At 36.9% G+C, this 27,533-nt stretch overlaps 1 protein-coding gene across 1 annotated transcript; it reads left to right on the top strand.

Moving 5' to 3' along the window:
- The first annotated feature begins 4,324 nt into the window (after positions 1–4,324).
- Positions 4,325–25,581, top strand: LOC143150470 (cilia- and flagella-associated protein 276). The gene is made up of 4 exons (XM_076318748.1): positions 4,325–4,387; positions 24,031–24,290; positions 25,083–25,223; positions 25,378–25,581. The coding sequence occupies exons 2-4, from the start codon at positions 24,087–24,089 to the stop codon at positions 25,579–25,581; spliced, it is 549 nt and encodes a 182-aa protein (XP_076174863.1). The 5' UTR covers positions 4,325–4,387; positions 24,031–24,086.
- Positions 25,582–27,533: the final 1,952 nt, after the last annotated feature.

The following is a 27,533-nucleotide window of genomic DNA, read 5'->3' as shown; positions in this document are numbered from 1 at the left end:
ATTTATACAGAGTAATTTTTTCACCAGTGGACTAAAAAAGGGTGCCACCGTTTGAACGTTCCAGTGATAACTCCGTGCGAGTCTCGTTTTTAATTCACGGAAGTTATAAATACAGCAGTCTTCGCTACAGTAGTGTTGTCGTCGACCAAACGATGACGCAACAGGGATATCTGAGACTCGTCACTATATACAAACACTCATTGTAACATATCATTGTAATTTTCATCGCTGAAATGTGTGCGTGGTTTCTTAAAAATAAAAACTGATTCAGAGGTTAATAAGCAAACGGTTAGTATAAAGAGATCGCTGAGCAGCGAACAAAGCGGTTCTCACGGTTGCATGTGTGTACTCAATCGCATACACTGATATGTTTTTGTTAATATTTCGAAAATTACAAATTTTCGAATATTTCGGACCATCACTATTGTAATTCCTGAGACACAAGCTTTCGATCAAAACAAACCTCCTTCCCTCCCCATTGCCCCAATAACTGAAGCCATGTTTGTAAATACCAAAGAAATTATAAATGTATTATAGATACCGTTATGAATATACGACATGCAGGATTTAAATTTACGTAAAAACTGCTTAAGTTGAGTGTATGATAATGTAGCAAGTAAAAGAATCATCACGGTATATGATAATGGCTGAGAACCGCTAGCTGATAAAATTATGTATACGTGAGACCGGGCGACGAAGTATTAAATGACCGGGCGGGTAATTAATCCAAACAGTTGATTAGCATCCTGTAGTGAGTTCAATTCAAAGAAACATGTTTCGCCGAAATCAGAAACGTCCCAATCTCCATGCTTGAGCGACTTGTGATGGCATCTAGGGAGAAATGGGATACCTGTTTCAATGGCGTCGACCATCTTTCTCGTTACTTGGACTCATTAAAAACAAGAAGAAACGGGACAGGGCTAATCTCATGGTTCGTGTCCCGTTTTTGCAATTTTGTCTGATTTTGTTTGACAAAATAACTACAGTTTATTAATCTCGATTGTAATGTAGAGAGGGTCGATGAAACTTTGATTGCACCTCACAGGGTGTTCGCATCAATTTAAACCTGTTTTTTTTTCATAAACGGTAAACATTAGAAAAAAATGAAAGAGAAGCAAGTTACACTATATTTTATTGACAATATGACAGTGTATCTCAATTTTTGATATTTTTCATATTTTTCGAGATACAAAGATGACCTTCATTTTTTTAAATGGAATGCTACATACTTTTTTACATTATATGAAAGCGTGCATTAAGACAAATTCAACCATATAGTATAGTGTGGTTTTCAAAGTCAAAGAAGGTCAGAAATAAAAAAAATACATTTTTAACATTTTGTTGTATTTATTAGTATATGTAGTGATAAGATTACATAGCATATGTAAATATGCTGACTTTCAATGACTTTTTGAGTTATGCTGACCACATTCCTGGTAGTTTTTACTAATGTTGTACTAAATATGGATACACGTGCTTCTTTTATCTTAGTTTGCAAGTTGTCCACATTTTTCTTACCGAAATAAACAAATCTTCTGGAAAATGAAGAAGTAGTTCTAATTTTTTGTTTTCTGAAACAGTCATTTGATGGATCCTCTGATGTTTCGACTCTATAGATCCTGTTTTATTAAAATGAATTGAATTTCTCCACCTTTATTAAAATGGAGAAATTGAATTTCACTGGGTTATACTCTCTGTTGACATCTTCTTCCATATACTAGTTTATTTTGTCTCTTATTTTTATTGCACTCGTAAAAAATCTATAATATATCTATTTTTTCATGCATAGAATAAAAATACATAATGATAACGTATTATTAAACACATTAAATTCAATAAGTACTGTATGGGATTATAACAAGGCAAATGTACCTCATTGTTTCTCACAAAAGTATTGAAACTAAAGGAATAAGCTTGCCTTTTGAAAATATAAACACTTACACAGTCAGCAGAAGTCACATTGAACACGCTATGTAGTTTTATCACTACAACATATTAATAAATATAATATTACGAAATGTTAAATGTATTTCTTTTATTTCTGACCCTGTATGACCCTGAAAACCACAATATATTACATCTTTAAATTCGTCTTAATGCATGCTTTCATATGATTGTAAGAAAGTATGTAGCATTCCATTTAAAAAAATGAAGGTCATCTTTGTTTCTCGAAAAATATTAAAAATATAAAAAATTGAGATAAATTATCATATTGTCAGCAAAATATAGTGTAACTTCCTCCTCTTCTGTTTTTTTCTGTTTACCGTTTTCGAAAAAAACACTGATTCAAATTATCGCAAACAATCAGTATATATATGTACAATGTCCTTTTAAGTCGCCACTTTGATAATATTTAACATTCCTTATGAATAACCCTTCGGCTGCAAACTTCGAATGTTAGAATAATTTCTATTAGCATTGGTAACTGTCAGTTGGTTGTACAACCTAACCTTGTTTGTCAACAATGTCTGTTTCGATAAATATGGTTACTTTAAAACGAAGTAGTAGGAATAAGAGATTAAAAAAAGTCACTTCTGTCATCTTTAATAATGTTGAAGTAGAGTAATAAAACAATACTTTTGCAATTACAAAAGATTCTTAATTTCCGAATTTAGAATGTTAGACTAGTTTCTTAACATGTAAGAATAAATATATTGTAATATAGACAACTTCTGTAAGAAAAAAGACTCTACAGGACTTTCCATATTTTAATGGTACGTATCAATTTGTACAAGTAACAAATAAAGAAATATTAAAGTTTCAAATGTTTTATGGTTATTCTTTCTTTACAATATAAAATACTACAGAATAAGTTTCAAGAATAGATGGAATTGGAAAATGTAATAAGTTACTAGGGTAAATGTTTCATCTGTTGTCACATCTGTAAGAATGAATGCAATTTATTACAATATTTTATGAGGTTGGTAGGTTTGATAGAATCACAGACGATCGTTACAGGAATCACATTTCTATCTTTATCGACTTCGACGGTTTGGTTGAATATAGTTCTCAAAATCACCGTTCTTAAGAGAAGAGGTCGTTTCAGAACCATTGATATTTTACGAGGTCGGTATTTCAGATCGTCTAATATCGAACAAAGAAGATACATAATACGTTGAAGTCTCCAAGCATCATATGGATTGGAAGCACGCGAATCCTTTACCATGTTTTTCGTGTCATTCAACGTTATCGATTCACCCTAATCATAGTCACCCTCTTTATACAAAGAATTTTTAGTTACTTACACTTTCCTAATCTGCAATTCAAAAACGATCCTGCTTGAATCGCTGTTCGAAAAACCAACAAAGATTATACTTTTCAGCAGAATCTGAGCAATTCAAAATGGAGCACCATGTTTTGCAAGAATTAAATAGAAATATGCAATAGCACAATTTACATATTTTGCTTTCGTTTCTTTAACATCTCATTTGCGTTTTTCACACCCAACAAGCGGTATTTGCAAAATTAAAAAATTTATAAATTTAATTCGACATAAATCGAATATACCAAGTATCGTATTGCAATTTGTGTACCTTTTCAGGATTAGCTTTTTATTTCTCATGAAATTATGCTACGATGGCGAACAAATTTTGATCGATGCAAAAAATTCTGAATATCTAAAAAAATATACACTAATATTCTTTCGAAACATCTGCAATTAAAAACTGACTACATAATTAATTTTCCTCGTGTTTGATCTCAATTGTTACACCCGAAATTAGTTACATAATTTATAGAATAATGCTAAAACTTTATTTCAGCCCAATTTGATAACGTTGGAAGTGACGTGGAAATGGTAAGGGAGCGATAAAAAAAAAAAAAGCCCATTGCCCGCAACGTCTATTTTACATACACGCGTACATATAATTCGTAACACCGCTTCTTCAATATGGAATGTTTATTTTATATCTTGTCTGTGACACCAACACCTGTAAAATGAAAAGTTTATCTTACATGTGGTTCGTGGACGTAAATTGTACTTTGTCCGTGAAATTGTTGTTCGTTGCGTATTGACATTAATTATTGCGTATTGACATTATACTTATTTCAAATATAGTAATATCTAATCTTAACAACTATTAAACTTACCGAAATAATATAGTTCTCAATCGTACATAGCGGTACCTTCCGTTGATAAAACAGATATTACGAACGAAAAGGTTGATGTGCCCGACGATACCTGGTCCGTGATTGAATTAATACGATAAGTGTTGCTAAATATAGACACTGTTTCCTTGACAAACACTCGGTATCGACTTAATGTTGTCTTGCGCGGATGCACAATAGGTAGTTCTGTAACACGTTGCTAAGAGAATACATTCGATTCTTAGTACGCATTTCTCTTCGCTTTGTGATTTGTCGATACGGTCTTTCTCTTTTTGCAAAGGTACGTACTTTCTTAATTCGCTGCCATTTTTTACTCATTTTTCTCGCAATTTATTATCTTCTTTCTACAGTAAGAATTTAATATAAAAGATGGTTTATAAGTAATACATAAAACTCATAGGATTAATCTTTAGTTACACGGTACGTATACAGTAAGAATTTAATATAAAAGATGGTTTACAAGTAATATATAAAACTTATAGGATCAATCTTTAGTTACTGTAACGACATTCTTACTTGGTAATTTTACAGCTTATTATTATATTATACTGGTCGGTGTATCATAAATTCTATGCTTTACTATTATTTCCATTATTTGTTTTATTTTCGTTTATCGGTATTAAATCGTAGTTAAAAATCAACAGATATGTGTATGGAATGAAAGTTGTATTTCAAAGAGTTGTGTTTCTTTAATTGTATTAGAATGGAATAAAGTTAAAACACATATGTTAACTTACTTTTGGTATGAGCTTTGGATATAAAATTAATTTTATATATCTGTTTCCGACTCGAATTTTATTTAGACTAAGTGGTAGACAAATTTGGAACAAATCGATCAACTAAAATTTCAAATATACTGTCAACAGATTTAAAAAATTACAGTCTCGAGAGAAACTCGTCGAAAATGAAAATAAATTGCAATCTAAATACAAACGTACATCGCTCTCTTCGAACCTCTGTAACTTCTCGAATGTTGCAAACTCGAGGAAATTCTTTCCCATAGAAATTTACGTAGACATTCATTGCGTGCCTCGAGAAAATTAAAAAAAAAAAAAGAAAATCGTTTTTCGATGACAGATTATCGGAATATCCGGTTAAGGATCGAACCCGGTTAGGCGAAACGCCCTGTGCGTTGGTTCTTTGCAACCCCACTGTCGATCGGGTTTCAAAGTCGTTTGATTAACGAGAAGACATTCGATATCTTCGCGTTTTCAATTCGCGTGCACGTTCTCGGAACGTAATCACGGTGGCGAACGCGAAACCTATCGGTGTAATAATATTCACAGACCGAAACAACTAACTCCCACAGGTGAAATGATCAAAGTTTACTAGCTGGGTTGTTGGCCGTGGCTGTCACCGTCAATTTCCACCTAATATGTCACGTAGGAACTACGGAATTGCCCGTAGGGCGTCTTTGATCTCGCAACCCCCGGAAGCGTGCTTGTCCACCTTCCGAAAACTCACCCCTCGAGTCGCACGCCACGTAGAAGCGCGAGGGTCGCTAAATCCAATTTTATTGTTCGCACGCTCGGGAAATCCGAAATTACGCAACTCGGCCAACGAAACCGTGGAATCGTTCGACTCGATTTCGTACAATTTCAACACCGTCGCGATTCTATCAAAAATCTTCACCGACTCGCGCAGCTCGCTCGAATAGAAGGGACAGATCAACCCTTTGCGCTCGAAGCTTTTCTGGTACCGGAAACTTGTACTTTGATGAAATCCTTCGAATCGTAATTAATTTAAAACGGAGCATTTTTGTTTCAATATTTTATATACATGTGTTTACATCTTACAATGATTGAATTTGAATTGAATTTAATTGAATTAATCACGATGGTTTTTCGAATTGGAGAAAGTACACCGAATTAAATGGCGATCGAGGATCTAAGCTTTTCTGCTACCAGAAATTAGCACCTCGATGAGATCCTTCGAATCGTAATTAATTTAAAATGGAGCATTTTCGTTTCAATATTTTGTATACGTGTGTTTACATCTTACAATGATTGAATTTTAATTTTTCAAACCACGATGGTTTTTCGAATTGGAGAAAGTATTACACCGAATTGAATGGCGATCGAGGATCGAAGCTTTTCTGCTACCAGAAATTAGCACCTCGATGAGATCCTTCGAATCGTAATTAATTTAAAATGGAGCATTTTTGTTTCAATATTTTATATACGTGTGTTTACATCTTACAATGATTGAATTTTAATTTTTCAAACCACGATGGTTTTTCGAATTGGAGAAAGTGCACCGAATTAAATGGCGATCGAGGATCGTCGAGTGGAAAGGGTTAATAGCGACACGAGGTGAGAAGATAATTTAAAATTATGCTATTGTCGCAAATTTTCTATGTATTGTGCGAAATTACAATAAGGTAGTCGCATCATGTTTGTTAGATAAACAAGTCCAGCGAATGGAATGATTTTTCGACATTGTAAAGTGTCGTTCACTCGGTGCTTTGAAATTGTAATATAAATATTCCACGTGCTGGTAAGTGGTTTTTCCTTCTTTTGACATTGTATGTCTCGTGTAGGAGAACCCAGAAAATAGTAGATTATTATTTACATAATTCGTGGAATACAACTTTTGTGGACGAGTGAACGGTCAATATTTTGAATAGCTTGCCTAAAAATTCTAGCTCGTGTTGATAGATAATAAATTAAGTTCAATTAAGAGTACAATGGTTACTTTATTAACGTTATTTGTCACGTTTAATGTATTAAACGTACCTTGAGAACGCGTTAAGAAGCATCGTTAGTAAATAAACCTTGTCTGTTATGGAGTTCGCGATATTGTTTATTAGTTACTTATTGTTATTTTTTGGGGGGGGGGGGAAATTTATCGAATCGTCAAGATGTAAACGAGGTAATCGGGATGTTTAAATTTTGTAATCTCTTCCCGGTGTCGATTTTATACGCGAAAGTTAGCAAAATATTTTTTTTTCTTTATCTTTGTAAAACTAAATGTAGTGCGACACAATGATAATTTAAATATTTTCGAATCAAACGTTACTGGATATTTTTAACAAGTTTTATTCTGTAATTTTTGCTACGCGGTCGTAAAAAGATAACGAACAAGTAATATTTTACCTGCTCCGCGATAATGTTGCTTTTGCTACTTACGAATGCTATTTGTTATCGACGATAAGGCATCGAAGTAAGAATACGGTGATGTACTAACGTATAACATTCTTTGCGAGCGTAATATTACCATACAGTGAATTATTACTGCTTCCGGTCAGGGACGTTTTAACGTACGAGTAAATCCGACGTTTGCCAGTGGTTTCGAGCTTTAATGGCGCCTCAAAGTGAGATTAATGTAGCAATGCTGGTAATTAAAACAGAAGTGATTTTTCTCTGATTATTTCTTATCGTATTATACGATTGTAGTTTATAAGATTTATAAAATATGAATCGTGAAATCGAATGGCACAGTTGCTCGTAAATTACTCAATTCGATGAGCATTGAAAATTATAATTATTTTAGCAGAGATCGACTCTGCGGATGTACGTATTAATAACTCGTGGCTTTATAACTTGTAAATGTCGAAAAGTTATTCCATTGGGGACCTAAAAGTTAATTTAATTAAAGGAAGAGCGTTAATTGAAATGCACGCGTTGAAAGCTAGTTTTTATTATTTAACTGTGAGTTTCTTTTTACGATTACTATTACTGTTATCATAATTGGATATCACTATTGCAAATTCTTTCAGAAGACTTAGAAAGCATAAGGGTTAATATATTAAACGACAATGAAGAACGTGCGTTGCAGTACACTTCAACATGTAACGTATTTGTTTCTAACTTTGTAACAAAGTTTTCATTACCGAACTTTGTGTAATATTTTTTTATTACTTTCACCAATAGATCAGTGTACAATACAGAGTCACGACGTTTAAATTATCGCTTTAATTCCCGTTCGTTACGATTGTTTCTTTTTCCATCGTTTAGTTACAACTTTGGCAAAAAGAAAAAAAGAAACGAAATACAACGTTTGGCAAAACGTTGTTACAACTTTGGCAAAAAGCAAAAAAAGTGAAATACAACGTTTGGGCGTTCTTTAATAGAAAATTAATGTAAACACCATGGAAAGGAGGCGTTCCTGGACCGAAAGGAGCAAAGGAACGTAAATAGCGTGGAAAAAAAAAAGAGAAAGGGCGGCAGAAGGGCGAAAAATTGACTCGGCGATCTATGTTTGGCACGATCGTAGATCATTCCATTGTTGCGAAAGGGGGTGTGTGTACACATTATAACAGGGACATAATGGCGCACCAATGTGTACACACAACGGGGACAGCGGCGACACAGAATGTGCGGTGTTTGGTCTCCATTAATATCGGATCGACTGGATGGTTGCTGCAGGCCATCTCTTGTATCTCTCGCGCTTTTTTTTTTTATGGGGCCATATGTCTCCTGTGTATCGGGTCCCGGTGCGGGCCGCTCATTTGTCAGCACGCAATCTGCCATTGTCGCGATTTGATGTCGGCAGTCAAAACACGTAGACGATTTTCACGCGACTAGGAACTTACAACTCGGTGCTGCTCGTAAGTTTTGCTACAAGTGGGCCACCGTAACGAGAGTACGAATTATTAGCAGTTTAAACCAGGATTGATCGTCATCGAGATAACATTGTAGCGGAATATAAGATTTGTACCATTTTGGTCCTTGTTTGCTCTATCGTTCTTGTTTTATACGAGATAATAACGCACGTACAATGTAAAATAAGAAATAATAGTTTCTTGTTGTTGTTGCAAGCGTATTCGTTATCGTAAATTACAAGAGTGTTTCATTATACAATAAAATGGTATTGGAATATACGAATTACACGCGTTACGTTAGAAAGAGGTACAAAATGAAAATGAGCCAAATTTTAGCGCGATAGGTAACTATTAATGGCATAAATTATAAACTGTACAACGAACCATCGAGATTAGATTTAGAAATCTGCATCTCTGTTGCATCTCGCCTCTTTGCACGCTTATCTTCCCTCTATCTCGTCTCTCGTTGTAAACGAATGTTTGCTCTGCGTGTATGTCGCGGACTTTGTGCAATAAAAGCGTTAAATAAATAAATAAAATAAACGTCTACGAATCAAATCGTGTACAACATTGTGAAATAGTAGGACGTGTACCGTTTGATTCCAAAAAGTTATAAATACTTTGTAGATTTTGGTATTACGAGCCTTGTTCCAAGTAACTTCAAAATTGTAAACATTTCTTATTTTTTTTTTGCAACAGCTCGTTATACAGGGTGAATAGTTACAATTGGTTTAATATTTCTGAAACCAAACGAGGCACAAAATTCTTATTTTTCAACGTTCGTTCGGTATCGAAGTTAATTTTCTCCGAATTCGTTAAGATCGTTTCGAGTACACTGTGATTCTTTCAGTCCACAATATAAACATATTACGTGCAATAACAAATCGTTTCTCAACGAGTAAAATTACCATTCATGGCCAAGGTCGTGCCAAGGTTACGGTGAAGAAGCATGCGCGCGAAATATAATTTGCTTTAATTATAATTTTGACCTTGCCTCGTGTCAAATTTTTCTCGCGGTTCTTCTATTAACTGTTTATGTATATTTCTTCATTTGTCGTTGTATTGCACGTGCTGCGTTTGAAAAATGACTGTACACGCACAACGTTCGACGAGAATAAATTATTTACAGTAGCTCGTCACGGCTACATTGTGCTTTGTACATCAACATTCTCAACTATTCACAGTTACTGCCTAAAACAATTTAAATGACAGTTATAAAGACACTGACACTTACTGGAACATTTCCAGCAAGTATCACTGCGGAATTCTAACAATTATAGCGCATTTTTGAGTAGCAGTTTCTTATTTTCGCATGGAACAAACAATTTGTAAAATCAGTAGGATAATCGATTTATAAAGTGCACATTGTTAAGGGACATTGTTAAGTAACATATCAAAAAGGCTTCGATGCCAAACATGAGACCCATAAATGGAATTAAAATGTAAAGAATAGACAGTAGATGTTGTGAGTTTTTTAACAATTACCAAGGCTGATGTGACAGGACTATGATACTCCAATTCTGTATTTTTCAACCCTGTAACTTTGTTCTTTCCTCTACGTAGAGAAATTTCGTATTCTAGCAACTATAGCATATTTTTGAGTAGCAATAACAAACCCTATTTCTTGTTTTCATATAGAACGCACGATTTGTAAGATCAGTAGGATAGGTGATTTACAAAGGTCTTTTGTGACATTGTTAATTACCTTATCGAAGAGACTTCGATGCCAAACACGAGACCCGTAAATGGAATTAAAACGTGAAGAGTAGACAGTGTATGTTGCGAGATTTTTAACAATTACCAAGGCTGGTGTGACAGGACTATGATACTCCAATTCTGTATTTTTCGACCCTGTAACTCTGTCCTCCCCTCTAGAAATTTCTAGAGGAGGGAAGTTTCGAGAAGAGCAGAGAAATTTCGTAGAGCGACTGAGAAAGTCATCCCGGAGGTAGAATGGAAGTTTGATCGGTAGAAAATACCGAAAGGCCTAGAAGAAGGGGGATTCCCCGTGGTGTACAATATCAATGGACGACGGCTGGCTGGCGATGATCGTATCGCATTAGCAGCGAAGCGTTCTATGAGCGACTACCACCGGTGTGGCCGCGTCTACGCTCGGCCAGGACCCCATTGCGCATATACATGTATTATAAGCTGGAAGTGTCACCCTAACTGCGGCGCCTCGGTGTAAAATAAACGATACCTAATTATACGCATCCCGTCCGCGTGAAAGCCGAACGAAGATCCCCCCCTCCGAGCAAGTGCGCGCGAAGGTGGCCCCCTATTTAATGGGATTGCGAAATTACAATTTAGATCGATCGTTCTCGCTAGCGTGCATATTCGAGCAACCGATCCGATACGAGAATTCGAAAAACAGAGAGAGTTTTGGATTTTTTTTTTTTTTTTCGAAACGATCGAGATCGTGGATGTTTCGCGCTGATCGATATCATCGAACAATTTTCTCTACGTCGAACACGATAAATGTTTCGGTGAAGAGAATATTTACGTAAATAACGAATTATTAGGTAAAAATTTTCCATTGGAAAATGGACGAAAATATGAGTTCTTGAAAAAGTATAAGAGTGAAAGAGTACTTTATAGATAAGTAATTAAGACAAAAATGAGGGTCAATGAATTGCGGTTTAAATATCAATGGAATGAACGAAGAAGAAAATTTTACTTAATTGTGATACTTCCTCTTGACAATAATTGTTTTTCATAGAATTTATTAGGATTGTATTAGGAATCGTACGATTTGGATAGTGTCGCTCTTATACAAGGTGGTACGATCTTTTTCGAAAATGTCTCAAGAACGAATACTATTAGTGTACTCTACTCTAGGTATACTCTATTGATATAGCTAACATTTCTGACTTAAATTACCATACCTTCGACGATCGAACAACCGTTGATCGAACTTCATCGGTTGGTTACTCAAAGCTCACGTTGTTACCGTGTCATCGTTCCGCGACGTGTTTCGAGAAGGGAAAAGAAAAATAAGGATCGCGTAAATACGTTCGAAGTATCTGTAATTGAATAATTGTATAATCGTCCGGAGCCGCTCGGTACGGTGGGAATTCGGTCGATGATGATCCCGGTTCGTAATTTCTCGCGTAATCCGAGCGAGCGCGATCGCGCGGCGACATAAATTTTTGTTACTCACCGCGATCGTTTTCAGTGTTGTCAATTCCATTTAAAAATCTCGCCGCGCGCCTGCCCGCTTCGACATCTGGATGTACCTCGTAATATATAGAGGTGTCTGCGTTGCGGACCTCGTGTATATATATATATATATATACATATTTTTTTTTTTTTTTTTTGTCCCCCGTTCCACCAGGCTCCGGTTGCTGCCAAGAGGGTGGCTTGCAGTGGGTGTGCCCGGCGATGATTAATTAGCGTTTGATGAATATGTATGAGAGAAAGGCAACCAACTCTGCCACACGCGCGCGCGCACACACAGCCGAACGGGACATCCCCTGCGTTACAATAACGTCCAACCCCCTTCGTATACCTAGCTTCAACCCCCGGGTTACTCTCTATGCTTCACCTCGACGAATTCTGCGACTCCTCCGTGAGCTGTATAACAATGCGTTTTCGGGCAAAAATTTTCGTTATAGGACGACGTTGCTTCCCCCATCTGTTATGATTTACGTCCGACCTGCAAATTCGGGATGCACGGAGAATTTTGTTAAAATATGCCGCGGTATGACAAACACATCGTAATTTAACGCTCGTTCGAGATCCCATTCGGTGTTACATTCTCGTACACACGGCCCACGGACGATGAACTTTATCAATTCGTTGATCGAGTCGGATTCGAAAAAATGAGAAACACGGGACGTGTTCGATTGGTTTTTTTTTATTGGGCGAGCTTACTTACGGTGAACGTGCCGCGATAATCGACGAGTGAAGTGAGTTTAGAATCATGGAAAATATCATGTAGATGGTAAATATTAAGAATACTTGTTTTATTCATTAACTTGCGTGTATTTTCTTTTGTATTAATAAAGAATAGTCAGTTTTACATTGTAAATAAAGTGATCGGACAAGTGTCTGAAATAGTGATCGTTAACGTACTGAATGTAGTTTCTCTTTTAAATTGTATTATCATAATTATTGTTCTCTTATTTCATTTTCTCTCATGAGAGAGCTACATTCTGTTCTTCATTTTTTATAAAGTATTACACGAAATTGCAATTCTCACAATACTAAGGTAGGAGACTTAATTCACTTGTCAACCAGGGGGCTTAAATATTTAACAGTAGCCTTTAAAGGGAGTCTCTCTTCGTATTCGATCGAGAACAATCTTGTCGACAAAAGCATCGGTTTACGGTGTAATTTCGCGATAATTAGGTTTACACACAATGCAAAATATTCGAACACGTGGTAAATCAAATTTTGTTTCTTCTCCGTACGAAAGATCGATTTTTAATACGCACAGAGAGAGTAGAGATTTGCACACAGCATTTTAATTTTCATTACAGCCATAGGAATTTGCTTATCGATTTTATAATCGTAAAATAAAAAATTTTAAATGTCATCTATTTTGGTAATTTTAAATAAAAATTCACATCGACGATTTTGATCTATGGTCGAAGTTTAGTCTTTAATACCACTCGTACGTTACGTTTTTTAAATCTCGAGTATTGACAATGGTTAATAACGACATTGCACGCGATGGTAGGGGAATTGGTAGCCTGTAAATTAGAGTGGGGATATAAACATTCGTTTGTCTTCTTGTCCACGGAAGAAATTTCAAAGTCTGGCACGAAGATTGGTGTCTCCATCTTAATAAAAATACAACGAAACAAATCTATTTGTTCTCGCTATCTTCACCTGGAACGTTCTAAAATTGAAACCAAACGATTATCGTGGGAAACGGTAAAATGATAAATAAATACTCGGTAATAGTAATAATACTAACAGCGATAACAAAAAAAAAAACCTTCATTCGTTTCTTCTGAAGCAATTTTTGTTTACAAGACCAATTCAGAGAAGATAAAAAATAAAAGTAAGTTCTATTCAAAATATCTAAAAAATCTCGAAGATTGGGCCCAACGTAGAGCGTTCATCGGTAGAAAAGACTTTGTTGCACAATTTTCTAAACCATCATTTTCCTCGTTTTCTCCTTAATTAAAAAGTACCTTACGTTAAACGTTTCGTGCAAATTCTATCGAGGTACGTTTTCAGAGAATAGTTCAAAGAATCTTTGGAAATCGATCTTAAAGTAATCGTAAAGAAAGTTACACGAGAAAATCAATCGCGGGTTCGACTTTCGTTATTTCTCTGTATTTAAAAAAAAACAAAATGCGCGCTAACTCGAATCCAGGTTGGTCGAATCGGGTGGCCTTTGAACTTTTTTCACTCGATATCCATCGGTGATGCATAAACTGGCGTTGTATCACGGACAAAATATCATCTCGGGCCACGGCCGAGGGGGTTTAGATTTCGCCAAAACGCGAAGCTGAAAGGCTGCCGCGCGGATTGTTCGCGCCGCGAGGAGAACAATGCAAACAATGGCGGGGACGAAGCGCTGCGGTGAGACCCGGCTTACGCGGTGAATACAATTACATTATGAACTCGATTACCATTTAAATGGAAACAAACGTGAAATGCTAAAATACACCGACGACTCCTCCGCCTCTGGCCAGCCAACCTGCGCCGCCGCGCCTCTGCAACACGCGCGAAAATGTGCAACCAGCTCTCGAGTCCTCGATCATCGGTATGCAAATGGCGTTGCACGTGTAAGGGTGCACGCTCGCGTTCAACCCTCTCCACCCATCACCCACCCCACCCCCTGCCACCCTTCCTCCTCCTCTGTTTCCTCGCTGAAAACTATCTCGCCCAAGAGAGAATTTTGCCTGCCGTGGAATCGGGATTTCAAAAAATGATTTGTTCGAATAATTCCTTTTGATCCGAACGGAATTAATTTTACTCCTTTAATCTCGAAACCTCCGAGCGATCGTTGACTTCTTTATTTGGACAGAGAAATACGTCCGTAAAACGTTCTTTTTTTTTTGGTAAATTAAAATATTCGATTCGTTGGAATCTTTCTACGGAAAGATGTTGCTAACGGATGATCGAGTAAATTGGCACTCGTTCGATCGGTATCGTTGTTTGGGTAGGCGTTGATAATTTTAGGGATTTTTATCGGTTTCTCGATTTTTTGAGAAAAATTAAAAGCGTATGTAGGTTTACGATGTTGGAAATATAGGGTTGAGTTTGCATATTCTTCAAATATATGCCTCTAATGACTTCAGTGACTCCAATTTGCACGGGATGTGTGTAAATTAGGGATAGAGTAGTTTTTGATGCAATGTGGGAAATAAAAATTGGAAAATATTCGTATTTTGTATTTCGGTCTCTAGTTTGCGCGCGTAAATCGTTGCGGAAATTTATCCGTATTTTACGAGAAAATTTAATATGCATTCATTAATTTTTAATATATTCATCGCTGAAGAGTGCATAATTTTCACATTATAATTCTTTACGTCGAAGAGATATCGTACCGAGTAAGTTTTTCATCCCCAACTTTGAGGGCTACTTTTTTTCCTTTGATCGTGGACGACAGAGAATACAAATAAAATAATAAAATGAAACGATTTACCGAATCGTACCTCTCGAATGAAAACAACGTCGAAATTCCTGTGGATAAATTCAATTTTCTTTGCAAAAGACTTTCCATTACTAATACTTACTTAAAATATTAATTCCTTCCTGGTGAAAAATAATTTCAAGCTTTTCGAGGATGTATCGCGACATTCTAAAATTTTCTTTATTTAAGTTATAAATTTACAACTTGGCCTAGCCGAGTCAACTAAACAATTACATGAAAATTGATTAAAATCTTTTTAAATTTTCAAACGCACAGTGAACGTAAGGGTAGTTTTCCCAATACAAGTGATTTCGATGTACGCTTTACCTTACAGATCGAATAGTGCACAGTTTTGGGTTTAAAAAGTAACTTGTCGCGTCTGCTACGTTCACCTTTGTTTTTTTGCGAGAGACATCGCCCTAAGTGTATTTATAGTTGCACCGTGTGGATTTCTTTTTGTCGAGATATTTATATCACGAGACGAAACACCGTCTCGTGTGAAATTTCTCCTATCGTTCGGTCGTCCCGTCGTTGGGCGAAAAAGACTTCCGTTTAACGTGTCCCATCGGCACCCCAATTCTAATTATTATACATTTAATTTCCTAATGAACCGTATCGAACGCCAGGGTCGACGAAACGGCGTACTCGTGCACTGATTTCACGGGCCACCTGTCGCACTGCTGTCGTACCCTCCCCATTGGTTTCATCGAATTGGACACGCAGGGTGTAAGACATTATTTTACGCGAAGGGTCTGGGAGAGGTCGACGAAGATACAAGTATTTCTCAGGCCATATACTCTGATCGAAAATTAGTCCTTTTATCAAAGGTTTCTTATATCGTCCGATCGTCCGTGAAATTCCCTCGCAATTTAAGCGATTTTACGATGCGAACTGTTGGATACTCCAGTTACACGAACAGGTATTGGGTTATCACGGAAAGAGAGAAATAAGTTTTATATCGGACCAAATAAATGGGAAGTGTATTAAATCGAGTTGTATTAAAGCGTATTATAAAGTGTATTAAAACGAACGTTCAAACAAGCATGCGATTCGTATCACATTTTTCAATAAGATAATTCTACTATTTGTATCACAATTTTCAATAAGATAATTCTACTATTCGTATCACATTTTTCAGTAAGGTAATTCTACCATTTGTATCATATTTTTCAATAAGATGATTCTACCATACGTATCACGAAAGTGTACAGTAATTTTTAATTACATAAAATGTGTTAGAACGATCCAACTCGGTTTAAATATCATCGAAAATGTTTGGAGTGATTTATCGAGAAATATTCATGCTGATAGAAGACTATTTAAAAATGTTAACGAATTAAAAGAGTAGATTGTTTAAAATGGAATGTACTGACACAAAAACGAATAAAAGAATCGCACAAAAGAATCTGAAAATAATAGTCGATGTCGTACAACTAAAAGGAGATTTGACCCATTTTTATGAATGAAACGTCAATTTTGTATTATTGTCTTATCATGTTGTCCAATCGGAGTTAATTTTCGTTAACATTTTTTTCTCTAACCTTTTACGACCTTCGAACTTCAAATTGTGTATACTCATTCTTGATACAATGTGCAATATATAAGGTATATAAAACAATATAACATTTCTAATGAAAAAAGTCTGTGAGAATATCAAACTATTTGGTTAAAAATTTCACTTTTCTTTTTTCGGTAAACGTACCTGCATTGTTAGCAATAAGTTTACAGATATTTCCTTTCAAATGAAATTAGGAGGTTAATTATACGACCTACACCATTTTTTAAGAAAGCCCAATAATTTTGTTTTCTGTTGGAATAGTAGTTAAATTAAAAAATCAACAAAAAAGAATTGCTCCCCAGTTATATCAGTCCGTGGACAAAAATCGGATTACCTAAGGTTTTTTGGACAATATACAAGTTGAAAAAGTTATAGATCCTTGTATAAAATTTCGAGAAAAGTAAGCTAAATCATCCAGTTACATCGGTTCTGGCCCACCAAAACATCCATGAGCGTGCCACAGACCGCACTTTAAGAAAGGCTGACCTAAGGGATCAAGGGACTGGTCTTCCACGGTCAATATACCTTTAGGGTAGTGTTCATTTAACCAATTTCTTACTTATCGCGCATTATGTACCTATTAGAGCACTCGTCCGATCGTATTCAGTCATTTTTTCGAATAAACAAGAATATATTTTGAGATTGATTTGTCGAGGTTCTACTAAACACCTTACCTTGTGATAGTTTACAGGTGCAGTTATATCGAGTGTACGTATTCATTTTTAAAACAAAAATAGGTCAGATCTTTTATGTAGATAAAATTTGACTAATGCAAATGTAAATAACTAATGTGCAAATGTAACTATTTCCAAGGACAAGGAACGCTGGATACGATAATATCGAAATTGCTTACTGAAAATACGATACTATTAAAATGACACAATAACATTATACGAAGTTTAACTGTTTCTAAGGAATAACCTTTTTGTTATGGTGTCACCCGATATTCGGTGAGCTTGTGTGTTCTTCGTTTCAGGATTCATAAAAGAACGGAATTCAGGGGCGTGTCGCTTATACTTTCATGTTTGGACATTTTCGAAAAAAAACTGTGACAATATTTATTTCGTTTTTGTGGTCGTGTAACGCGATCAGTTACATTCTTCGTAGTTTGTGAAATGCGACACTCGAACGAAAAATATTTGAATCGTTTTCGATAAATACAAACTTTCAGTTGCACTTTCTCAAGTATAGTAGCGAATTTTTTATTTCATTAATTACCACAATGTTGCAAAGGCGATGATTTTACATCTGTTCCACAAACTGGATCAATATGTAAGAATCCTCTCCAATCCAACTTTTCAGGTAACAGTAGTACATTGGACATCGTTGTACATTTTCCATTAATTAATCAATTCGTGGTATTCAATGTAAAAAAAAAAAATGTTCACGAATAGTAGAAACGTTGAGCAACGTTACGCTCCAATTTGGTACAATTTTTAAGTTAAGTATCTTCCGAAACAATGCCCCCGAGTCACGCGATAAGCTGAAAGTGACAGTGATTGGGACATCTACCCCGTGACGTACGAAAGAATGCTTTAGGGTTAACTTCGATCGTCAATGAAGTTGGAACAAGAAAGAGGAAAGTAACGTATTTTGGAAACTTGGATCGTTGTGCGGTCAAAGTCGGTTGTTCTTCGACGTCGAAGAACTATCAGCGAACATACGGTGTTAGAAGAAAGAAAGAAAAGGGAGAATGGATCCCTTGTAGATAGATAGGTGCGGTCACTGTCAGGAGGGTTGACAAAGGCTGACCAGGGGTAGGTACATTCAAATGGTAATCGGCGCGCGTCTAACATACACCGACCCTCCGACCCCCGTGCTCACGCTTAAGGGGGTGCGAGCACACCCTTGGCATACACCCTGCACATTCGCACCAGAATCCAACCAAATATTGGCAATATCATCCCCGGCATTGCTCTCAGCGACCTGCCTCCTACACTCGGTGGGAAACGATGTCCATTTGAATGCACGATTCCATTACCGATGTCGATATATCGGTCGGAGGATATTACGGGATTAGGAATTCACGGGAAATCTGAAAGAATACCTCGAAACTCGGCCATACTCGGGATAATACACTTGAGCGGTTTAACGGTGGCTTGCATCGCGCGCGGTACAATTTTGCACGTTTGTATTATTTAACCGGTGCTCGAAACTGCTGGTGGAATCGATACGATTGCATATTGATGGTACTCGGCCGATTCGCTATCGATGTATTTGAGAGGAGATTATTGAACTTGCTTTCCTGTTTTTTTTGCAAGTATTCGAACAGTATACGAGTACATATTTGAATCGAGAATCGATGCCACGGTGGTGTCCCTCAAGTTGTCATACTTAAAAGAAACGATGAAGTTTGATCGCTGAGATTTCTCCGGTTCGCTTAATTTTTTATAGATTTGGGATTGGAATTAAAAATCGATATCTTGCGCAATATTGCCTCTTAAGTTGTCACACCCGAGAGACAAGTTGATGAAATTTGATCGCTGAGATTTTTCAGGCTCGCTTCATTTTTTATATATTCGGAATTGCAATCTAAACTCGATATAACGTGCCTCTTAAGTTGTCACACTTGAGAGACAGATTGGTGAAATTTGATCGCTGATATTTTTCTAGCTCGGATTGGAATTGAAGATTGATACCATGCGTGGTACTACCTCTCAAGTTGTCAAACGTGAAAGACAGTTAGGTCGATCGATCGCTATTTCTTCTGCTCGTTCGACTTTGTACACATTGAGGACGAGAAATATATAATTAACAGCGTCGAAGATAACTCTGTGACAACCTGACAGGCGGTATGTGGTGGCAATGGTAGGGAGTATACTGAAAAGAAAATCAAACGAATCGATGTTCCAAAATGCGTGAAAAAATGACAAAATCGTTAAAATTTTGTCACATCTTTTTGCCAACTCGAAACCTAATATAAGTACACACGAAGTGTCACTTATTTTTCGTCAAAACTACGAAAACCACATCTTCGAATTGTGTTAAAAATTTGTACGAAATATCGATACATTGTCTTCGAAGGGTTTCACTTCGTTAATTTTTTATATTTTTTATTTCTTTTCAGCTCCAACTACACCCATACCCCTATACGTATTTGATCGATCGTTTTCATTCGGATCAGGTGTGTTAAAATCGATTAAACAGCATCGACAACGAATGCTCTAACGTACTATCATTCACGTAATACAGTTACCATAAACACATAGAATCCTTGCACATTTAAACAAATGATCGTTTCTCTTCTAAACGAACGATGTTCAATATGGAAAGAGCGATTGTAGAAAATATTTCCGTACAAAAGTATATACACGCTACCAAGTTTCAAACCGATGCAATAGTTTTCATTTGACGAAACTTCGAGTATCCTCCCTTAAATTCGAATTTACCCCCTTAAATTCTCGTCATCATCGGTGCTGCGTTCCCCTCGTCCCTCGAGGTTCTCGATCGTTCGATAACGTAAGCCGGCATTCTTCCGTTTAAAGGGCTACTTATCTCGCTGGTCGTGTCGTTACCGGAGATCAGGTGGTCGCAACAATTATCTCGTAAAACGGTTGGCAAGGCTTTGCTAGACCGTATTCGGTATTCACGAATCGGTCCGTGATTCGCGATCGGTGTTGATTCAGTGCCGTGCTACGTCGCACGTGCGCTGATGTAGACGTACGCAAAGCTCCCGCAACCCGAACTTCAGCACGCGCCACGATTATGCGATTACGCGATTTACGCGTGTCGGTTCCTGTATAGTAGTCGGGGTGGCAAAGGAGAAGACCATGGACGATACAGTGCAATGACGCGGAAGATTCTTTGCGCTTAAACACCCTCGTCCCGTACTGCAACCGGCGCATCTGTCGGGATTGCACATTCTTCGAGTTTGGTCTCGCCGACCCTAATTTGACTTTTTAGTTTGTCTTTCGTTTTCCATTACGAAATACACTTTTTCATCAAAACTACGAAAATCGCATCTTCGAATTGTGTTAGAAATTTTTACGAAATATCGACACATTGTCTTCGAAGCGTTGTCATTTCGTTCATTTTTTATATTTTTTATTTCTTTTCAGCTTCAACCACAGCCATACCCCTATACGTATTTGATCGATCGTTTTCATTCGGATCAGGTGTGTTAAAATCGAGTAAATTAGTTACTCGATAAGTTTTATTCGGTTTACACTACTTTCTACTCGTATCGATTACTTTGTGGATAAATCGAACAGTGATAATATTCTTTTACAATGTAGCACAATATGGAGATATTCTTTAAGAAAGAAACAAAAGGAAAATAGTTTTTGGTAGACTTTTTTCATATTATGTTGTTGCGTCGTATCGTGGAATTGCCTTTGAATAATCGTCGAGACTTATTGTTGATTATTTTCAGGAACATATAAAAGTAAATTTTGTTTAAATAAAATTATCAATGTTTTGCTTATTTCGATTTCGAAGATACATTTTAAAGATTCTCTGCTACAAGGGATAATCGTAAAGCAGAATTGTTTAATTTCACAGAATCGTGCGAAATAACAAGTAACTCAATAAGTTTAGTCGTTCGATGAGAAATTGAGCTATTAGCTTCGTCGTTTTATTTTTCCAAATATGATACTACTGTTCGATTTTACACGTGCAAAGTTTCATGTAAATCCGTCTATTCATTCCTATATATACAGTTGCTCAAAGTCGAAGTGTCAGTAATTTTTTACAATGAAACAACCGACAAAACTTATCGAACGACTAGAATAATTTCAATTGCAAGAAAAATTAGCGCGAATATTCGATCTACAAAGTATTCCGATAAACTTATCGTAATTAAGGACCGACCTAACGATCCACGTTTCATTCAATATCGTGTGATTGGAGAAAGATCGACGAGATCGTATATTTTGAACGGGATTCGTATCACGCGTACACGTTATAACTATAAAGGGATGCAGCGTGTTTTTTCGCACACTGTCGTGCGTTTAAAATCGTAGTAACCTATCTATGCACGATCGTGTATGACGCCTGTGAACCGACTAGCAGGAAGAATTAAGGGAGGCAGGAGTGATACCCAGTGCTGGCACGAGCCGACACGTGGCGGTACCGCTTTATACAAACAGCATTATGCACGCTCGTGCTAACATAAATTACTGCGGGTTTAATATTGGACGTCGACGTTGGCCATGGCCGACCACCTCCTGAGCAAAACATGTTAAATGCGGGGAACAGGGTATAACTCAGTCTGCAATGCATCCTCCCTTCGATTCTTCTTGATTTCAGGTGTTCACCTACCAACACCTTGCCAGTGACAGTCTTTCAAAACAATCATGAATATAGTTGATCTCGCCCAAGATTACTCAAGTTTCTAGTCGCGACGATACGTTCGAGTGCTTCGTGGGTGGTTCGAACTAGAGAATAAGCTGCGACGACGTTTTCTCAGAGTTTTCAAGGTCATGTATATTCTTTTCAGGCGAAATGCTTCAAGACGCCAATCGACTCGGTATTTTTCTTTCTTTATAAATGTACATTTACGAGTGCACAAACTGTGCAAGTTTGTCACTTTTTAAGATTTTTTGTAACTTACTCGTTGCGCCTGTAGGAAACGTAGGAATTTAAACAAAATTGATCTTAAAAACAATAGAAATATACATGTACATTACACTACGACATCATTATCGTCGGTTGAGAACCTCTACTAGTTAAGTATATCCATTTAATGGCAGTCTTTCCAAACGTCACACTTTTTCTTTTATAACTGACTGATAATCTACAATTATAATTCCACGTACAATTGTTCTACACGTGGACCTGAAAGTTTGCAAAATTTTACTAAAATCGATGGAGATCGGTATATTCCTCTTGTTAACGATGAACTGGTTTGATCATCCCTAGCTATAATTCCCCATACGATGTTGTACACTTGAACCTGAAAGCTTGCAAAGTTTCACTAAAATCGATGGAGATCGGTATCGATATTCCTCTTGTTAACGATGAACTGGTTTGATCATCCCTAGCTATAATTCCCCATACGATTGTTGTACACTTGAACCTGAAAGCTTGCAAAGTTTCACTAAAATCGATGAAGATCGGTATCGATGTTCTCTCGTTAGCAGTGAACGCGTTACAGAGGAAACAGCTCGTATTTCGCGAGACGTAACAAGCGGAAAGAAGAACTTAATCACCGTATCGAGCACGGTGCAAACAGCTGACTACTTGAATGTAAACGAAGACGGAAAGTCAGCGGTGTATGAATGGCGGCATTCGGGGAAAGTCTCCGGTTAAATTTTACAATAAGCCCTTTCACGGTAGCTGAACGTGAAAGCGCTTGTAAGCGACTTTGGGGAGTCTTACGAGACGCCCTTGGAAAGTAGCCTGAGCGACTGTAAAGGCGAGAATGAACGAAAGGAGGGAATGAAACGGGCTCGATAAGTGGACACCCCGCGGAGAATGACGGGATGCAGACCGCCTGCATGATTTAAAAGGCGTCCGTTTATGAATGGGCGCGGATCGAAATCGAGATTCCTCGAAGTAAATGTTTCGAGTGTGGCTGATCCCTGCTCGACGACCAGTCGCGTCTTAATCTGCCGAAAAAGGGAAGCGAGGCCGGATGTTAATCCTTGAATCCAGCCATTCGAACGATCTTGGTGAACAGAGTGGCTCCTAAATACCGTTGGGAATTTTTATCGATGTTTCGGTGTTTTGGAATTGGGAACACGAACTTAGAAGGCTGTAAGAATGATTAATGTAAACGAATACATTCGTTTAATAGGTGTGATTATATTTATCACGCGATGGTTAATCGTAATGTAGCATTTATGAGTAAGTTAAGCATTTGGTCGAAAGTAGGAGGGACAAACCGATTTCACGGGTAAATAATAAAATTATAAAACGTTGAATTCGAACACATTTCTCTGTCCGAATATTTTCGTAATTCGTTGTATATTTGTACCATTGGGAAAGTATAAAAATATGTAAGAATAAAGCTGTGAATTGATCGGAGAAGAACCTTGGATCGTAGAGAACTCTGTAGAAAATATGTAGAAAAACGATATTTACTTTTGTAATTATATTTTATAAGTTACGATACGGTACGATCTTTCTATTGAATTTTTCTATTCTGGTAATTGTCATTTCCTCGAATCGATCGAGCTGAAAATCTCGAGCGTGGTTCACGTTACTCGTGCGTGAAACAATTCGCTCGATACATTTCGTTGTGCGTGCGTTATCATTATGTGAGGTTCTAAATAAAAATTTCTTATTCAGATACGATACATCTTTAGACGAAATCGCAAGCGTCCACGGTCGCGGATCGTGTTAGAATGGAGGAAGTGACTTATATACGAAATCCTTATCCCGTGCCGGATGTAGTGCGCGAAGGAACGTGGATACGACGACCTGTACTGGGTAGTAAAGTTTCGCCGAAGGATAAACGTTGGAGCGCCAACTTAAAATCTCACGAACGCCTCTTTGCTCATCATACTCTGAATAGTATACGGAAAGACGCTAGACTTATGAGATTCGAGGTAATACATCGTGCGTTAACCTACATTTCTTGTCGACGTTTAAATATTGTTTTATCCGAAACATCTTCTCTTGTATTTAGTTGTTCGAATTGGAAGACTATCGAACGGTGTAAAAACGTAGTTCGTTTCTCAAAATATCGATTTAACGTTTTGCCAACAATTTTAACTCCGATCCTAAACTACAAATACAAATTTATTGTTTAATTAACGAAGAAATAGAAAGGAAAATTGGTTCGTTGATTTTCAATTTCTAACCGATGTTAGTTTACCGCGTTAATTCTATTCTGAATCATAGATTATGCTCATATATGGGTTTGTTTCTTTTCTATGATTTACTCACACGCTTTGGCTACTGTGCGCGTAAATTAAATTGGTCGTTCAAGGTCACTCGCCTGATCGCGATCAGATTCTTTTACGGTACCGTTGCGGGCCAATTTAACTCAATTCTATAATTATTTATATAATTTTACTCTATTATTATTATTATTATTAAACATCTTTCTTAGACGTACGTGGAAGTAAAATATATACGTGCAGCTAAAAATGCTATTACGAAATTTAATATCGATACAAAACCTAACCTCGATTAATGTTTGTGAACGATAGAAAATTATATTCGGTAAATATATTAAATATATTAAATTTATTAAGTACATTAAATACATTAAATATATTATTGGAGATAACTTGGTCTTCGCAGTTGTATCTAGTTCGTTTGAATAAGGTCGAAAGAATATAAATTCTTCCATTGTGTAATATAATTTTCGATTAACGTTATTTCATGATTTTCAGGTACCGAAGGATGCTCTTGATTTGGCGTTGACGACCGTATACGTTCACAGTAAAGACACACTGGTGCCGAAAGTGTACGTCGCCATGCAACCGGAAACATTGGGCCAGAAGACTTGGCGTGTTCTGAAAAACGAGATCGCGGTAAAGTAAATCGTAATCTACGATAATTCGTGCTGCGTGCGCCATCGAGTTTTACGTACACGTTTCGTTCTCGTACGACGACGTGGCACGCGGACTCTTCGATTATAATTTTCTCCGAACACACTTAAGTAATATGTTTCTTCGATTAATCAAGGTTTACAAGAGGTCAACATTGTTGAAAGATGTCGACGATGATCCGGTGTCATTGCTACTCTGTAGAGAGCTCTGTTATCGTGGCCCAGTGCCAGAGAGGAGAATTCATCCGAGTAACGTGAAATTAAATATCACTGGTCCACACTCGGTTCAATCTAATCCCGGATACAGTCGCAAAATCGACGGAACTTTTTACAGTATTTAAACACGGATTTGTACGATGTTTGAAATGAAAACTCCGCGGCCGAAGCTAAGCTAACAATCGTATTTGAGGAAATTAAATCGACGATTTTATAATTATCATAGGCACCCGTCGCTTCTATCTGTTTACGAATACATTTCATTCTCGAGCAATGTAATCGATAAATCTCCACACTCGCGATTAATTAACATGTCGCTCTCGTTCATCGTGTCTTAATCGATATTTCTGTAACGGTTTTAGGGGTAATTATATTTGTCCATATTATATACCGATATTTGTAAGCAACGAGTAGATAGAACATCGTGTAAGTTGTAATTGTAATTTTACAAGAATCGGACAGACACTCGAACACTTCGCGCAAACCTGCTTAGTATTTATCTCGAAATACTCGAATTTTGTATTTACTCATCTTTTCGCACATTTAACGATAAATTTCACTCGTTAGGAAACATAGTTTGTAGAAATCATTCGATAAATGAAACATTGTACGTTCGATATCTCTATGTGAATGCAAAATACAAATCGTGCAGTTATTAACTCAATCTCGTATACAATAGTAGTTTTCGAATACGAAATAATAATAAGACAGCGAAATAGAATAATAATAGCAATAATAAGGCTATGGAAAGAAACACAAAGCTCAAAACGAATAACGCGAAGAGGTCGTGTGTTATGGTCGGTAACGAATTTTCTCATTGTCATTATACATTATTTAACAACTTTCTAAGTTTGTTAGAAAACTTTTCAAGATTATGTTACAGCTTTCTGAGCTTACATATGCTGTCCAACCTAACTTTTAAAAATGTGGAAGAATGCGTAATATAAACTTAAAGTAACGAACAACTCCTTAACATTTTCGTTATCGAACCATTTTAAACAATTTTCCATACGGTTTGCACAATTTTGTATTTTCGATTTTTTGTAAAATTTCTTTATAGACAGATACGCAATCTTTCTTAGATAGATATGTAAATTTTAATTTTTTAAAAATTCTATTTGGTACATTTTGAAATATAGATAAATGACACGTGTATACGTGTGAATTCTAACTACGAATAAATTCTATTTTTACGTTCTTTTCCTACTTATTAAAAAATTAAAAACTAGAAAAAAATAGAAAACCAATTGTTCTAATTCTTCGAATCGAGTAATCACAATTTTCCGAATCTAGAACAACAAATGAAATTTCCCTTTTCGTGTATCAAAAAGAGATTTTTCTTGTTGTAAAAACAAACTCGTTGTCCCGAACGACAATTGTTCTTTCCCTTTTGTTCGTCTACGATCACAACTGCGAGGAATACACGGCGAAAGAAATTGTTAAGAGAGCGTGTTAAACCGGACAACACCGTACAAAGATGTAACGCGACCTAAAACGTTATAAAAAAAAAAAATGGTCGTCACCGCACGGAGGTGTACGCGTAATCGTAAAACGTGTACAAGAACGAGCCCAACCCGGTAAAGCGTAACATAATCTCGAAAAGGTGTAGAAGAACGGTTGACTCTCACGAAGTTGTAAAGTGAGCTCGAAGAGACGCGTAAGAACGACGACGGGGGAACGGACTTTCATTCGTCGGGGTCCTGGTAATATCCTAAATAAGTTTTACAAAATTGCTCCGGCAAACGAGGGAGAGTAGCAATCGTTTGGCGGCACATTAAAAAGTTCGCGTCTATCGGCCCGCGCAAACAAGTTAACCGTCCCATCTACGCTCGGCTCCCTTCGAAACCGTTCGTATCTGCGTCGATCGTGTTGACAAATTTGTTCGGTAGATATCGCGATATCGTGATGCAGTCCCTCTGGAATCTTGGCGAGGATCTCCCGTTTCGAGTTTCGGTTTTGCCCTTTCGGACAACGGTCCACGAAGAGCGTGAGTCAGTGCACAGGACGTTCTCACTGTTCGAGCAACCGAAGGGACAGAATGTCCCATTACCCAGGGTAATCCTTGTTTGTAATAAAC

The sequence above is a fragment of the Ptiloglossa arizonensis genome, chromosome 8 (genome assembly GCF_051014685.1).
Source record: "Ptiloglossa arizonensis isolate GNS036 chromosome 8, iyPtiAriz1_principal, whole genome shotgun sequence".
NCBI classification, from domain to species: Eukaryota; Metazoa; Arthropoda; class Insecta; order Hymenoptera; family Colletidae; genus Ptiloglossa; species Ptiloglossa arizonensis.
The sequence above is the reverse complement of the archived record's forward strand: the minus strand, read 5'-3'. Positions and strand labels throughout refer to the sequence as shown.